Genomic DNA, 14,501 nt, shown 5'->3' on the forward strand with positions numbered 1-14,501 from the left:
GTCAATGACAACACTTTTGTTAGTGATAAGTTTTCTCATATAGTCAGCCAGAGTGGCTTCTTCGGGTCTGGTTTCTCCGGAAAAATCTTTTAGTGGCTGATTTTGGTATGGCTGTCCAAACAACACTTAATATGCTGATGTTTTTTAATACTAATGGAAGGCAATAGACCCAAGTGAATCCTGTTTCTGCCATAGTTTTTTTTCCCATTTATTATTTAGTTCTAAATAATTCTGTATTCTGTATTTTCTAATCTATATTTCTCCTTCCAACTAAGAGTGCAAAGCCAACTGTTATCCGCTCACTAGCACCATTCACAGAGTTTGTTTTATCAACAATCTTCCAGCAGTGGAGTAATCACAGAACCAAAAGCCCCCACCTTTTCAGTACCAGCCAAACACAAAAATGCAGATACTCTGGCAAAATTCCTGTGCAGAGAAGTTATAGCAAGATTTGATATCCCATCAATAATAAGTTCGGACAATGGCAAAAGAATTTGTGGAAAAAAAACTGTGAAACTGGCTTTATAAATACTGTGAGGTGTGACTTGACTTGACGACACATTGTTGTCATTTAAGTGGCTGTGGTTTCGAGAAGGCAATCTCTGCCTTGTCAGTCCATTTGATCTTTTTTTGTGCTGTCATTGGGTTCCCATAGATTAAATTTAATAGTGGTTGGGTGCTTCCGGCATATCTAGGGTTCCATTGTCTACAGAAATTTGTCATGCCTAGAAACTGCATCATGTGTGTTTTTTCGACCGTCATCGAGCTGTCTCCCCACCTGACTGATATTATAGCCCAAGTATCACACCTCCTTTCTGCATAATTGTAATTTATTTTTACTGGCCTTATGCCCTTGCTCATTTAGGAATTGCAACAGAGCTACAGTATCTGTTTCACAGTCTGATTTAGTTTTTGAGCAAAGCAAAATGTAATCTACGTAAAGTAAAATTTTGCTACCTTTTGGAGGATCAAACCTTTCTAGATTTGCACTCATTGCCATGAAAAATATAGTTGGACTTTTAGTATATCCTTGTGCCAATCTGGTACAAGTCCACCTATTTCCCTGACTGGTAAATGCAAACCAGAACTGTGATGCTTTCTCAATTGGTATAGTAAAGAAAGCATTTGCTAAGTCGATCACAGTAAAATACTTGTGTCCTGGATCGATATCGTGAAGTAGCGTGCTGGGGTCTGGGGTGTTGGGAGCTCTAGGCATCATGCCGATTGTTAATGTTGTCATCACATCTCTTCCTAATAGATTGGCTGGGCATGACCCAGATATAAGGATTTGGGCTTTCCTCATTGAGGAAATGAATGGAGTTTGTCAATTTTTCACTTGACTGATGTCCGGTCGCTGATTTGACTGTTATTTCCTCTCTTGAGAAGGTGACTCCACTGGGTTTATCTGCTGTCGATATCACAGTTTTACATGCCCCTGAATAAAACAAGAACACTATGTCCTTCCCATTAACCTTTAATGTTACAGTTGGTCTGTGATTACTCTCCCCACTAGCAAATATTTCCTCCAGATCTAGAACCTTAGTTTCCTCTCCCTCTTCCTCAAATTCATCATCATTTACATTACATTACATTGCATTTAGCAGACGCTTTTATCCAAAGCGACTTACAATTATTCAAACACCGATGGACGCAGCCATCAGGAGCAATTAGGGGTTAAGTGTCTTGCTCAAGGACACTACAGCATGCTAGCAGGAGGAGCCTGGGATCGATCCAGCAATGTTTAGATTACAAGAAAATAGCTCTACCTCCTGAGCTACCATCCCCGAAAATAAGAAAATACAGAAAATAAGGTGTCATGACCTGTATTTTCGTCCTTGCAGTCGGTCAGTCGAGCAGTATCGGTCTCGTTGCCTCCCCCTCCTCCATCCCAAGATCCATTACTTGAAGGCAATCACAGGCCCAGTGATGCCTCTTTCCATAGATGAAACCTCCGTAATATGCTCTGTTGCCTCCTCGCCCTGCTCCTCTCCCCCCTCCGCCTCGGAACCGTCCTCGGCCTCTGGTATTTTGGTCGCCTCGGAAGATGACAGAAGCAGAAGCACCACACAAACCATCATTGTAGACTTCCTCACAAATAGCGTAAGTTTAACGTGTGCAACAGCGCACGTTTTCCATCCCACCAAGTTCTTTTTTACAAAACCAGAGATGTTGGGCCTTAACCCATTTAAGAATTTATTATTTATTTATTTATTTAAACTGTTTGGCATATGGCCCATTGTCACTTGAAGGATTAAAGAATGTTTTACCTGATCGCTGTTGGGGTGGGTTTGGTGTAAGTCCGGGTATATTGATGGAGTTGGAGGGTCTGGTTCCTGGCGAGGAGGGGAGCAGGAGGGCGCTGAAGGAGTGAGGAGTGGCGGATCTGGGTATGGAGGAGGATCGGGTGGTCCGAGTTGTTGTCTCCGTCTGTAAAGTACTTCATTGTCTCCAGTATGCATGAAAGCATTAGTTTCTGTTTTTCCATGTTTTTCATTTGTGTCCCTACTCTTTCTAGCCTCTTCCAGCCATCTTCTTGCTTCCTCAAAACCTAACTTTTCTTTGCCTTTCTTTTTTTCTCTTGCCTCCTAGCAATATCAGCCACTCACTGGTTACATTCCTCCACATTCAATTTCCCTCTGAACCCATATTTCTTACCCCACCTATAATAGTATTTTGAATTTCTTTTGTCTTTCTTATGCATAAATTTAAGACCCATGGTTATTTATCCTGACTATCTTCGCTGTCCCTTGTGTCTTTAGGTTAAGGCTAAGTCTCCAAGACTATGATCACCTTTACCTTCCTAACAGTTCCAAACTGCCTCAGTACTGATTTCATTAAGAAAAGGCTAAGTTTCCAAGACTATGATCACCTCTATCTATTGAAGTACCCCAGGTACCTTTCCTCAGGTCCCTGACCTGTACGAGAGGACAGTTTAGTTAGTCAGTACAAACTATTTAAATTAATTGTTTTATAGCGAGAATAATTTCATATGAGAATTATTTTATATGAGACCTTACCTTTTCCTCTGGGTTGGTTTGTGCAGAACTCCGTCACCCGGTTCTCCTCCAGTGAGAGTTTGCCCTATTTCAAATCCCTTTTATTAAGAAAAAAAAAAGGTGGCGGTCTGTGCACTTTATGATCTTCCTGGAGGTGGCAGCAGGAAAAGGGAGCCGTGCTGTCGTCCGCAGCCAGTGCTTGACCACGCCCCTTTGTCCGCCACAGGGACATTACTGGTGTATTGTATTTTAAAATACTTTCAACACTTCCTCCAATATTGACTCATGATGGTTTACTTATACTGTACTTTTTTTGTTCTGTGGTTCAGCTGACAAATCTGAGTTTGACTGAGTTTCCCTGTTTACTTGACATAAAATTTGCTAACAAGCTTTTATCTACAAATCTCCATCATAGAAACTACAACTAGTAGTTGGCTGTCAGTGAGCCAGCGAAATGAACTCTGGTTGGTTAAGCTCGACAAAGCCCTCCCCTAGAAAACTAGAGGGCACTGTTTTTCAAGTTTTACTTAGCTTTTTTTTTTCCTTAGTAAGATACTGAAGCTAGCATTTAACTAGCACACAAGCATCTTTTTGCTCCATCTTATTTAAAAAGTAGGACAGTGTCGCTATTTTTCAACACAGACCTTATCAAAATGTTGGTTCCTATAATTATGAACGGTTTGTAGTGCTAAATTGGAACTACAAACCTTGCTAATAAACAGAAATTAGATTTACCAGCTGCGGCCAGAGCGGTAGTTTCTGAATAGTAAAGAGTTCCATGAGGTTGTGCCAATAGTTTGTGACACGACAGCATCCACACTTAGTGTACATTGGCACACCATCAATGGCACTGTCCAGCTGTAGGTTGTCCTTGTCCTAATAGTAATAATCCTGTTGCAGGAGTGTCGAAATGTGGAGCAACCGAGGAGTTGGTTCACATTCTGATGTAAGATGTCAAGGAATGCTGCCCGGTCACTCAAGGAACTGGTCTTGGAGTAAGTTGTGTGTTTGTTGTGTGTGTAAAAAAAAAAAGAAAAAAAAAAAAAGGCTGTAAACGGCACTCTTCAAATGCTTTGATTTTCTCAGGTGCTGTAAAGGTTTCTATCTAATTACGTTTCCTCTTTGTCATTCCTCTCCTCTTCTCATCACAAATTTTCCCCTCTTAACACTTCCCTCAACCGACTGTACATCAGTCAGTTTTTTTATTAGAATAAGATGGACACAGAGATTAGGACATTTGGAAGTGGTTTGCCAGGTCAGAGGAAACACTCAAATTAGGGAAGGAGAGATCCTTCTGATGCCAGCTCAGTGGATGAGGAGTCCTGGAGAAGATCCTGTAGAAATGGGTGTGGGATTCTGCTCTTCCCAAAAGAAGACGGGGGGGGGGGGGGGGTATTGGTCCACCAATTGGACCGCCAATAGGGATGAAAAGAGTGGATGTCACTTGGCACCCTACTAACGTTTGAGAAATAGATTCATCAAGTTAGAGTTCGTATCCATGGCCGTGAATTGTGGATGGGCAAAGTTAGTTCCTTGTACTACAGTTGTCTTAAAGTTTAGGCACAGATGTGAAGAGCCTGTAGAAAGGAGAGGGATAGTCATGGGAGGATTTGGATTGGTTGAGCACTATTCGAGCTGCTGTATTCTGGGTGCATTGTATGCTCAAATGAGGAGTATGCATTACTTTTGTGTGGGTGTGTGGGGGCACGACATTTTTTCAGTGATGGCTGGATGTCCCTTTAAGTAAGAGAATGTGTGTATGTGTGTATTTATCAGTGGGTATGTGTGTGACTGTGTCATCAACCATCCCTTGTTTTTCCGGCAGGCCAACTCAATATGAATAAAGCCATCTGACTCAGATAAAGAAGCTGAGCTCAATGACAGCACCCGTCACAGCCCAGTAAATGTAACAAACGTACTCTGACTCGAGACTAGCACATACTGCACAAACCTGTTATACAAACAGTGCTTTATTCAGTGTGCACCTTGCATGTAATAGATCTGACTCATACAACAATTTGTACCTGCTAAAATGAAGGGACGGTATTGTTGATTCATGAGCCATAGTTTGAGTCATAGTTGCATTATTTGCTCCGGAAGTGCGTGGAAAACATTAAGCGAGACATAACAGCAGGCTGACCACAATCTTAATCTGTGTGCCACAAGAGCACCCCCCATCACTCCGTATTGACTCCAATCCACCACCCCCCTGCAAAATTGACAGCCTGTTACCTACTCTGTCACCTCTTTAATGACAATTATAAATAAACATTCTGCAGTCATTATTATTAAATATTTCTGTATGACTTATCTGATATACTATTCTAATTTGAGTTTCATTGAAAATAAATACACTCTATATTGTTAAGCTGTTTATTTTATTTTGTCAAGCTGTACATTTGTTAATTATTTTTTATGTATATATATTGTGAGTATTTTTTTTTGTTATTACATATTCTCTATTTATATCTTGTGAATTCTGTATTATTTTTTATGTATATATTGTGAATTTTGTATTTTTCATTACTTTTTTGTGTATATATAAATAAAACATTACTTACTAATTCTTTAATGTATATATTGTAAATTTAGTGTTTTTGTAGTTTATTTATTCATTTTTTATTTAAAAAAAATAATAATTTATAATGTTATGTTATCTCATAACACTGCACTTCTCAAAGAACCATGGCAGGGACAGGAGTAAGAACATCTGGTAGCAGCAGTATATGTCTAACAAAGAAAGCCAGCAAATTAACCGGAAAAGAATAGTGCACCACTTACAGACCAGGGGTCGTTATCAAACTGTTGGTGAAGAAGTAAGGAGTTTGTGCTGGTGGATCTTCGCTCAATGTTCTCAATACATCTTTTAACTTTTTAGCGTTTTTGCGATGAGTAGCCTATCCTGGAGCTGTTAACAGTTGCATGTGTATTAACAAATTATGATGAAATCACTATTGTGGTTCTGCTGAGTTTCCGGCAGCTCGCTCTGGAAATAGGCATCACAGAATCACTCTGCGCCGCCTAGTGCCATGGAATCACATATAAAGTAGTAAATTGAGTTCTTATTGAGTGTTCTGCTGATGGTGTGCTGGGACATGTTCTCTGGTGGTTCCTAAGTCTTTTGTTCTGACGCCTTTAGACAGATTCTGTGAAATGTCAGCCTTACAACAGACCTTGTCAGCCAACTTACATGAATGGTTCACATATCTAACATTCATTCTCCTTCTTTGACTTCTCTAACCCCCCCCCACACACACACACACAAATACACACACACTGTATACTGCTGTATTTCTATATTGGTGAAAGCAACCGCTATGGGTCACAAGTAATCTATATCTTTCCATGGGACCTGTGAGAATCGCAATCTAGAACCAGTGATCTAGATACTATTGTAATTACACTAACAGTCAACAAAACAAAAAATTGTGTAACAAAAAGGAAACGGTGGCTGGTGGAACTCAGGTTTATCTGATTATATTGTTTGTGTACTTTTTATATTCTGTATATTTATATATATTTGACTATTTCTGTTCTGTATATTTAATCTATTTGTGTAAATTTTCATTTTATTTTTACTTACCTTTTTATTCTATTTGTTTTTTTTCCATTTTCATATAAGCTTTTTTTAATGTTTTTTTTTATGCTAAAGCTATACACTGTATGTACTTGGTGGATTAAACTCTTCTGATTCTATAGCTCACTTGATTGCAGTGCAGTAAAACGTTTGGCTGCTCTAGCAATGGCAATTTTCAGAAACCTCAATATCCTTGAATATCTTTCCTTCACATTTGTCCACCCACGTCCACCCTCAATTTAACCCGTCTACCTCTGATCCTGATTTTTCCTTTTGGGGAATGGATCCTCACATAAGTATAACTGTTTTCAATAATTACCATATTTTAATTTCTTTATTGAATGTATATCTGGTATTGAATTACACTAACCAACATGTATAATGGAGCCCTGGTCAATAAAATCAACACAGATAGCTGTATAAATTATGAAGAGATGAGTGAGCGAAATTGAATAGGGGAGTATAGAGAGGAAAGGGGAGGAGGTGAGGGTGGGGGGTTGAAGACAGTAGGGAGGGAGGAATGTGGAAGGAGAAATGTTAAGAAAACAAGGACACAAAGGCTTCTTCTTGTTTCAGCTGCTGCCGTTAGGGGTCGCCACAGCGGCTCATCTGTCTCCAATACCTTCTGTTCTGCGTATCTTCACCTTTACACCAACTGCCTGCATGTCCTCCCTCACCACATCCATAAACCGTCTCTTTGGCCTTCCTCTTTTCCTCTTGCCTGGCAATTCCATCCTCAGCATCCTTCTCCCAATGTAACTCTCATCTCTCCTACACACGTGTCCAAACCATCTCAATCTCGCTTCTCTCACTTTTCCACCAAACTGTCCAACCTGAGCCGTTCCTCGAATGTACTCATTCTTAATCCTGTCCATCCTCGTCACTCCCAATGAAAATCTCAACCTCCTCAACTCTGCCACCTCCGGTTCAGCCACCTGGCTTTTTGTCAGTGCCACCGCCTCTAAACCGTACAACATGGTTGGTCTCACTACTGTCCTGTAGACCTTCCCCTTCACTCTTGCTGGAACCCTTTTGTCACAGATCACTCCGGACATTCTTCTCCACCCACTCCACCCTGCCTGTACTCTCTTCTTCACCTCTCTCCCGCACTCTCCGCTGCTTTGAATGGTCGACCCCAAGTACTTGAACTCACCTCCTTCTCCACCTCCACTCCTTGCATTCTCAGCTTTTCACCGCCTTCCCTCCCATTCAGACACATGTATTCTGTCTCACTCCTGCTGACTTTTATTCCTCTTCTCTCTAATGCATGCCTCCACTTCTCCAGCCTCTCCTTAACCTGCTCCCTACTCTCGCTACAGATCACAATGTCATCCGCGAACATCATAGTCAACGGAGACTCCTGCCTGATTTCATCTCTTAACCTGTCCATCACCACTGCAAACAAGGAAGGGCTCAGAGCTGATCCTTGATGCAATTCCACCTTCACTTTGAATGCACCCTATCATATGCTTTCCATAAGACGCAGTGCAACTCCCTCTGGCCTTCATTGTACTTTTCCATCAGCATTCTTAAAGCAAACTGTCTGTAGTACTCTTTACTGGCATTAAACCATGCTGCTGCTTGCTGATCCCCACCTCTCCTCTTAACCTAACCTCCACAACCCTTTCCCCTAGCTTCATGCTGTGGTTGATCAACTTTATTCCCCTGTAGTTACTACAGCTCTGTACGTCTCCCTTATTCTTGAAGATGGGTACCAGAACACTTCTTCTCCACTCCTCCGGCATCCTCTACCTTTCCAGGATGCTGTTAAACAGTCTCGTTAGGAATGCCACCGCCATTTCACCTAAACATTTCCATCCTTCCCCAGGTATGTCATCTGGGCCAACTGCCTTTTCACTCTTCATCTTCTTTAATTGCTGATTTGCTGCACTTCTTGCTCCACTATCCCCACATCATCCACTCTTCTCTCTCTCTCATTTTCTTAATTCATCAACTCCTCAAAGTACTCCTTCCACCTTCTCAACACACTGTCCTCACTAGTCAGCATATTCCCATTGTTATCCTTCATCACACTAACCTGCTGTACATCCTTCCCAGCTTGGTCCCTTTGTCTTGCCAATCGGTACAAGTCCTTTTCTCCTTCCTTACTGTCCAACCTCTCATACAACTTGTCGTATGCCTTTTCCTTTGTCTTTGTCACTTCTGTCTTCGCCTTGCACCGCATCAGCTTGTACTCCTGTCTACTTTCTTCATCTCTCTGACTATCCCATTTCTCTATGCTCTATGCTCTCCTTTACTTCCTCATTCCACCACCAAGATTCCTTGTTTACTTCCTCTTCCCGCATAATACACTGAGTACCTTCTTGGCCGTCATGGGGATGGTAGCTCAGGCGGTAGAGCTGGTGGTCTAGTGATCTAAAGGTTGCTGGTTTGATCCCAGGCTCCTCCTGCTAGCATGCTGTAGTGTCCTTGAGCAAGACACTTAACCCCTAATTGCTCCTGATGGCTGCGTCCGTCGGTGTTTGAACAATTGTAAGTCGCTTTGGATAAAAGCGTCTGCTAAATGAAATGTAATGTCTCCCTCACCACTTCTGCAGTTGTTTGCCAGTCATCTGGTAATCGTTCATTCCCACCTATTGCCTGCTTTACCTCTTCCCTAAATTGCATACAAAACTCCTCCCTTTTCAACTTCCACTATTTTATTTTTGGCTCTTTCACTCTCTTCCTCTTCTTGGCCTCCAGAGTCATCCTACAGACCACCATCCGATGCTGCCTCGCGACACACTCCCCTACCACCACTTTGCAGTCACAAATCTCTTTCAGGTTTTACCTCCTGCATACGATGTAGTACACCTGTATGCACCTTCCTCCACTCTTGTATGTCACCCTGTGTTCCTCCCTCTTCTTGCAATACATATTCACAACAGCCTATTCCATCCTTTTGGTGAAATCCACCACCATCTGTCCTTCCACATTTCTCTCCTTGACACCAAACCTACCCATCACCTTCTTGTCACCTATTTGTCTGATCCCTTCGCCAACATGCCCATTGAGATCTGCTCCAACGACCACTCTCTCTCCCTTGGGGACACTCTCCACCACTACATCCAACTCAGTAAAGAATTTTTCTTTCTCTTCCATCTCACACACAACTTGGGGAGCATATGCACTGACCACATTCATAATCACCCCATCGATTTCCAGCTTCATGCTCATCACTCTGTCCGACATTCTCGTCACCTCCAAAACACTCTTGACATATTCTTCCTTCAAGACTATCCCTACCCCATTTCTCCTGCCATCCACTCCATGGTAGATCAGTTTGTACCTGGCTCGGATACTCCTGGCCTTACTCCCCTTCCACCTGGTCTCTTGTACACATAGTACATCTACCTTCCTTCTCTCCATCATGTCAACCAGCTCTCTCTCTTTACCATTCATAGTGCCAACGTTCAAAGTTCCAACTCTCTACTCTCCTACCCTTCTTACTCTCCTGCTGTCTCCAGACATGCCTTCCCCCTCTTCTTCTTCTTCTTCTTTGGTCGACAGTAGCACAATTTCCACTGGCACCATGTTGGCTAACCGCACCAGTGGCGGTCGATGTTAACCTGGGCCTCGAACGATCCAGTATGGAAATTTAGATTTGTTGTCTGCATGTTTGATTTGCCATGGTTTTTACGCCGGATGCCCTTCCTGACACAACCCTCTCTATTCATCTGGGCTTGGGACCAGCACTGATGATACACTGGCTTGTATCATCAGTGCTGGTGGCTGACAGAGGCTAAATAAAGAAAATGGAATAAGGACAAAACAGGGGATGGGGAAGAAAGAAAGAAAGAAAGAAAGAAAGAAAGAAAGAAGGGGACCAACAAAAGAACAGAAAGAGGAGTTCTGAAGAGGAGTGTGAAAATGAAAGATGAAAACCAAATCTTTCTGTCTCTTTATATTTCCCTGCACCCTCTCCACTTTTGGAATGCAGCCTTATCTGAAAAGCTTGCAGGTTGGTGCTAATTAGTGTGTCTTGCATAAGCACACAGGGCCCAGTACAGGGTGGTACTGAAGCCTGATTTGGACAGGCAAGTACAGGGCATGTATCTGAAGGAGATTTCTTAAAATCAGAAAGGAAAACGATTGTGGTAGATTATAAAACAGTACACAAAACAAAAATCCTGAAAGAAATGTAGAAAACTCCGTCATAGTTTGACACTCAAAACTTCTTGATGTTCAGTGTTAAAAGTCTGCTTTGTTTTTTTTTCTGTCAAATAAGGTATATTTCTCAAAGGTAGCTCAAAAATCTTACACACACACGCACTTGCTGAAAGATAACAAAATAACAATAATAAAATTATAAATAACAATAAATCAAGTAATTAATAAAATAAACACCATATATATATATATATATATAGGAAATAAAAACAAATAATCATTTGAACCGCTAAAATAACAATAATTATTATTTAACTATTATTATCATTATAAGCCACGCCTCCTCTGTTCTTTTATTAAAGCAGGGCGCCCCGCCCATTACGCGCTGTCTGTTCGCTTTGTTTTGGCACTGCCTGTAGCAGCAGAAGGAGGGGAACTGGGAGGTGTGATCGGAGGGCCATCGTTTCCCAGCACGCCAGCCGACCGACACGACGTTTCGACCGTCCGTCTCGTTACACCTGTCACGGTCGCTGTTTTTGGCTTTTCCCGCCTTCGCTTAACCACCGCGTCGCGTTGCAGTCCCGTCGACGAACGAAGAAGATCAGTGACGGACTTCTATGTGTTTAACCCCCCCCCCCCCCCCCCCTCAAAGAAAAAAAAACTATAACACGAAGGATGGGCGATTCGTTTCTGTTCCGTCGAACATTTTGATGTCTCATTTCGCGTTCTCCTCGAGGGGAAGGGAACCAAAAACCTAACAAAAATCCCGTGGATGACCTTATCCGCAGTGCCGCAACCGGACAACAGCATGTCGAGACACCAGCAGAGGACGCCGTTCAAACTCGCCGACAGCGTGGTGGAGGTCAAGAGCAAAGTGAGTATGGAGCTGAGGAAGAGGGCGGCTGGAATTATCAGGGTGACAGGCGGTGATTATACTCTGACCTGTACGGTAGGCTAGTCCGCCTGCCCCTGCTGCTTTCTGCCGCAGGCGGAACGGCAGCGTTACCGCAGCGTGACATTATGATGATGATCATTCACGGATTCTAAACGCAGACCGACCTCTTAGTGTAATTGTCTGTTTGGACGCGGTTTCGTTAACTCGGCGCCCCGTTAGAGACATGTACACCTGACTGACGCGGCGGCAGTCCCTTTAATTTGGGGTTGTCAAGCCACTGGAGCGGAAGCCATATCCGGCTCGCTAGACATCTGTTTTTACAAAAAGTTTGGATGTCCAAACAATATGAAAGAAGACGCAGTTTGTTTTTCGTTGTCGTTCAACGTTGCACCGTATGAGTGAACCCGTAATTGGCGCCCCCGCGTAAAATCAATCCCCTTCTCCGCCATCATCCATTGTTTGGGACTCGTTATTCTACAGTATGTCACTCTGAGGTTCCTTACCCGGTGTCTTCTGTACTGTTTTTTCCTCCAGCTTGTTCCGCAATACGCATTATACACACGCGTACCCGCACACGCAGACATACACGCACGTAGACACTTTTTACACGAGTGAAAGCCACATTGAAAGGGTCAGGACCGGAGGACAATATCGTCAGACCAAATTAAAACAAATACCAAAAATATCTTCAAGGTTTGAACCAAATTCACACATGCGCCTAACATATTTATTCTTCTTTAACCGGCTGTAATTATCTGGAGTGCCAAATACAGGTAATAAATTATCAAAAAAAATATATATAATCTCATTTTTGAGCTATTGATGTTGAACCCAGTAGCAAACGCTCATTTCAGCCCTGATACCATCCCATCCCAAATGCATGAAAAGTGGCAGTGTGGACCCTATACAAAATGTGGACCAAAATTGATTAAAAACGGGCTTAGAGATTAAGTAATAAGGAGAGTTGCTGTTAAATCCACTACGAGTATGTTGTTCCTTCCTTGGAATCCACATCTTATTAAATGTATGACAGCCATGTCAGCACAGTTCCTTGAGTACAACACTTAGCTAACTTTTAACCATTAAAAGGCTTTACTCACATTGATTATATACTGATTGATTTAAATAAAAAAAGTGATGTTTCATCAGCTCCTGGTGAAAGTTGTACCAAGTTGGCAGATGCGAATTCCCGCAAATTAACACTAATTTTTTTTGTGTTTTTTATTTTTTATTTTTTCATATTACCAAAGTTTAAATGTTGAATCTACTCAATAAAACAAACAACAGTTTTAGGATCTATAAATATTTATAGTTTGTAACCAAAGTGAGCTTGTTTTGGTCTCATCTGGGGGTGCGTTTTGTGGGCGTGGTGATCGATTTGGATCTTTGGTTTCACTGGCTGTTCCAGAGTTTCGGATGAAACCCCTCCCATAAACAAACCAGTGTAGCTGGTGACGCGACACTGCATCATTGTCAGCAGATGAACAGACATACGCTTGTTTTGGTAACCATACTAAAATCTATGAATAATCAATCTATTTCTATTGATCTATTCAACCGACCACATTAGTTGTTGAGCAACAAGTTCTTCCGGAAGCCTCTATCTACTTCTTCTACTACCTGCTCCACTGGGCATTTTTTTCTCGGCTGCCTCCTGTCGTTCCGGTGAGTACTACTACTTCCTGGGTATTTGTCGAAGTGCCCTGCGCCACAGAGACTCCTGTTAATACAATTACGAGACCGCAGATTGCTCAGTTATTAGCTATAAGACAAAATCTTAATTGATTGAATTTTTATTAGCAATTCATCGATAGTCGATTAATTGTTAACATCCCTGGCTGGGTCGTTCAAGAACCATCAGATTCTTTTGAACGGCTCTTTTGTAGGAACGAAGGGAACCAAGGCTCACTGGGTGATGAGCCGTTCTTTTGCTTGTTTTACAGTTTTTTTGTTGGATTGTTTGCTCAAGTTGCCGTCTCCTGCTGCTGGCAAATGTTTCTTCCCTCCATGTAAGAGATCACGTCAGGTTCACAAAGCGGAGGCACAGACTCACTGGTCTGACTGAGTTTTTATTTCAATATTATGGTACAATATATTAGGGTGTCAAGCAGGGAAGCTGCCAACACCCTATTGTTGTCCTACATTTCAGTATTAGGAGTCCAGCCCGTAGGGAGGAACACTTGCACTCCCATAACAAAAACGTTCTGGTGAAAACGCCACATTGTCAAGAACTACACATAGCTTGTAAACGCAAGGTTCGATGTGAACCGAACATGCTTTTTTGTACTCTGCGCACTATTTTACATTTGATACATTCAGTTTGGTTCATCCAGGTCAAGCCCTTTGACAGCCAAAGGGTCATAGAGCGTGCATGTATTGTTCCATCAAATCACACTTTTCACATGGCCATATCTTACATCCTGTTTGTCCTACAATCATGAATTTAGTGTCATATGATCCAGCTTCTCATGGCCGCCAACTGTGCCAAAAACATAGCTTAACAGGGGGTAGTTTTTCAGATATTTTGAATTTTATGAAAATCATATTTTTCCTCCTCAGCCATTTGTCCAATTTTCATCAAACCTGCTCTGTTGGAATTTTTGAATATTTATTGTCTAATGTCACCAAAAGACTTCCCTAATTCCAAACAATATGGCCACCGAAGACATAACAGACGTTTTGGTGAAAACACAGCATAGACTGGAAGTAGGCGTTTGCTTGTAAATGCTAGGTTGGATGTGAACTAAACATGATTTTTTTTAGAGTCTGCCCACTGTTACATTAGATACATTCAGTTTGGGTCACGCAGGTCTAGCCATGTGACAGCCAGAGGTCATAGAGCACACAAAAACTTATGCATCAATAGCTTTCTCATAGACTAATTTTCACATTCTTTAAGATTAGCATGCATTATTTTCACATT

General features: G+C 42.0%; 1 protein-coding gene across 1 annotated transcript in view; it reads left to right on the plus strand.

Annotated features, from left to right (window-relative positions):
• The first annotated feature begins 11,395 nt into the window (after positions 1-11,395).
• pard6a (par-6 family cell polarity regulator alpha) overlaps positions 11,396-14,501 on the plus strand; it is a 35,727-nt gene continuing 32,621 nt past the window's right edge. Inside the window, exon 1 of the mRNA XM_080002727.1 lies at positions 11,396-11,557. Within this exon, the coding sequence (XP_079858853.1) occupies positions 11,456-11,557 (102 nt within the window). The 5' untranslated portion in view covers positions 11,396-11,455. The remainder of the gene's footprint in view (positions 11,558-14,501) is intronic.

Source organism: Zeus faber (genome assembly GCF_960531495.2).
Source record: "Zeus faber genome assembly, chromosome: 6".
NCBI lineage: Eukaryota > Metazoa > Chordata > Actinopteri > Zeiformes > Zeidae > Zeus > Zeus faber.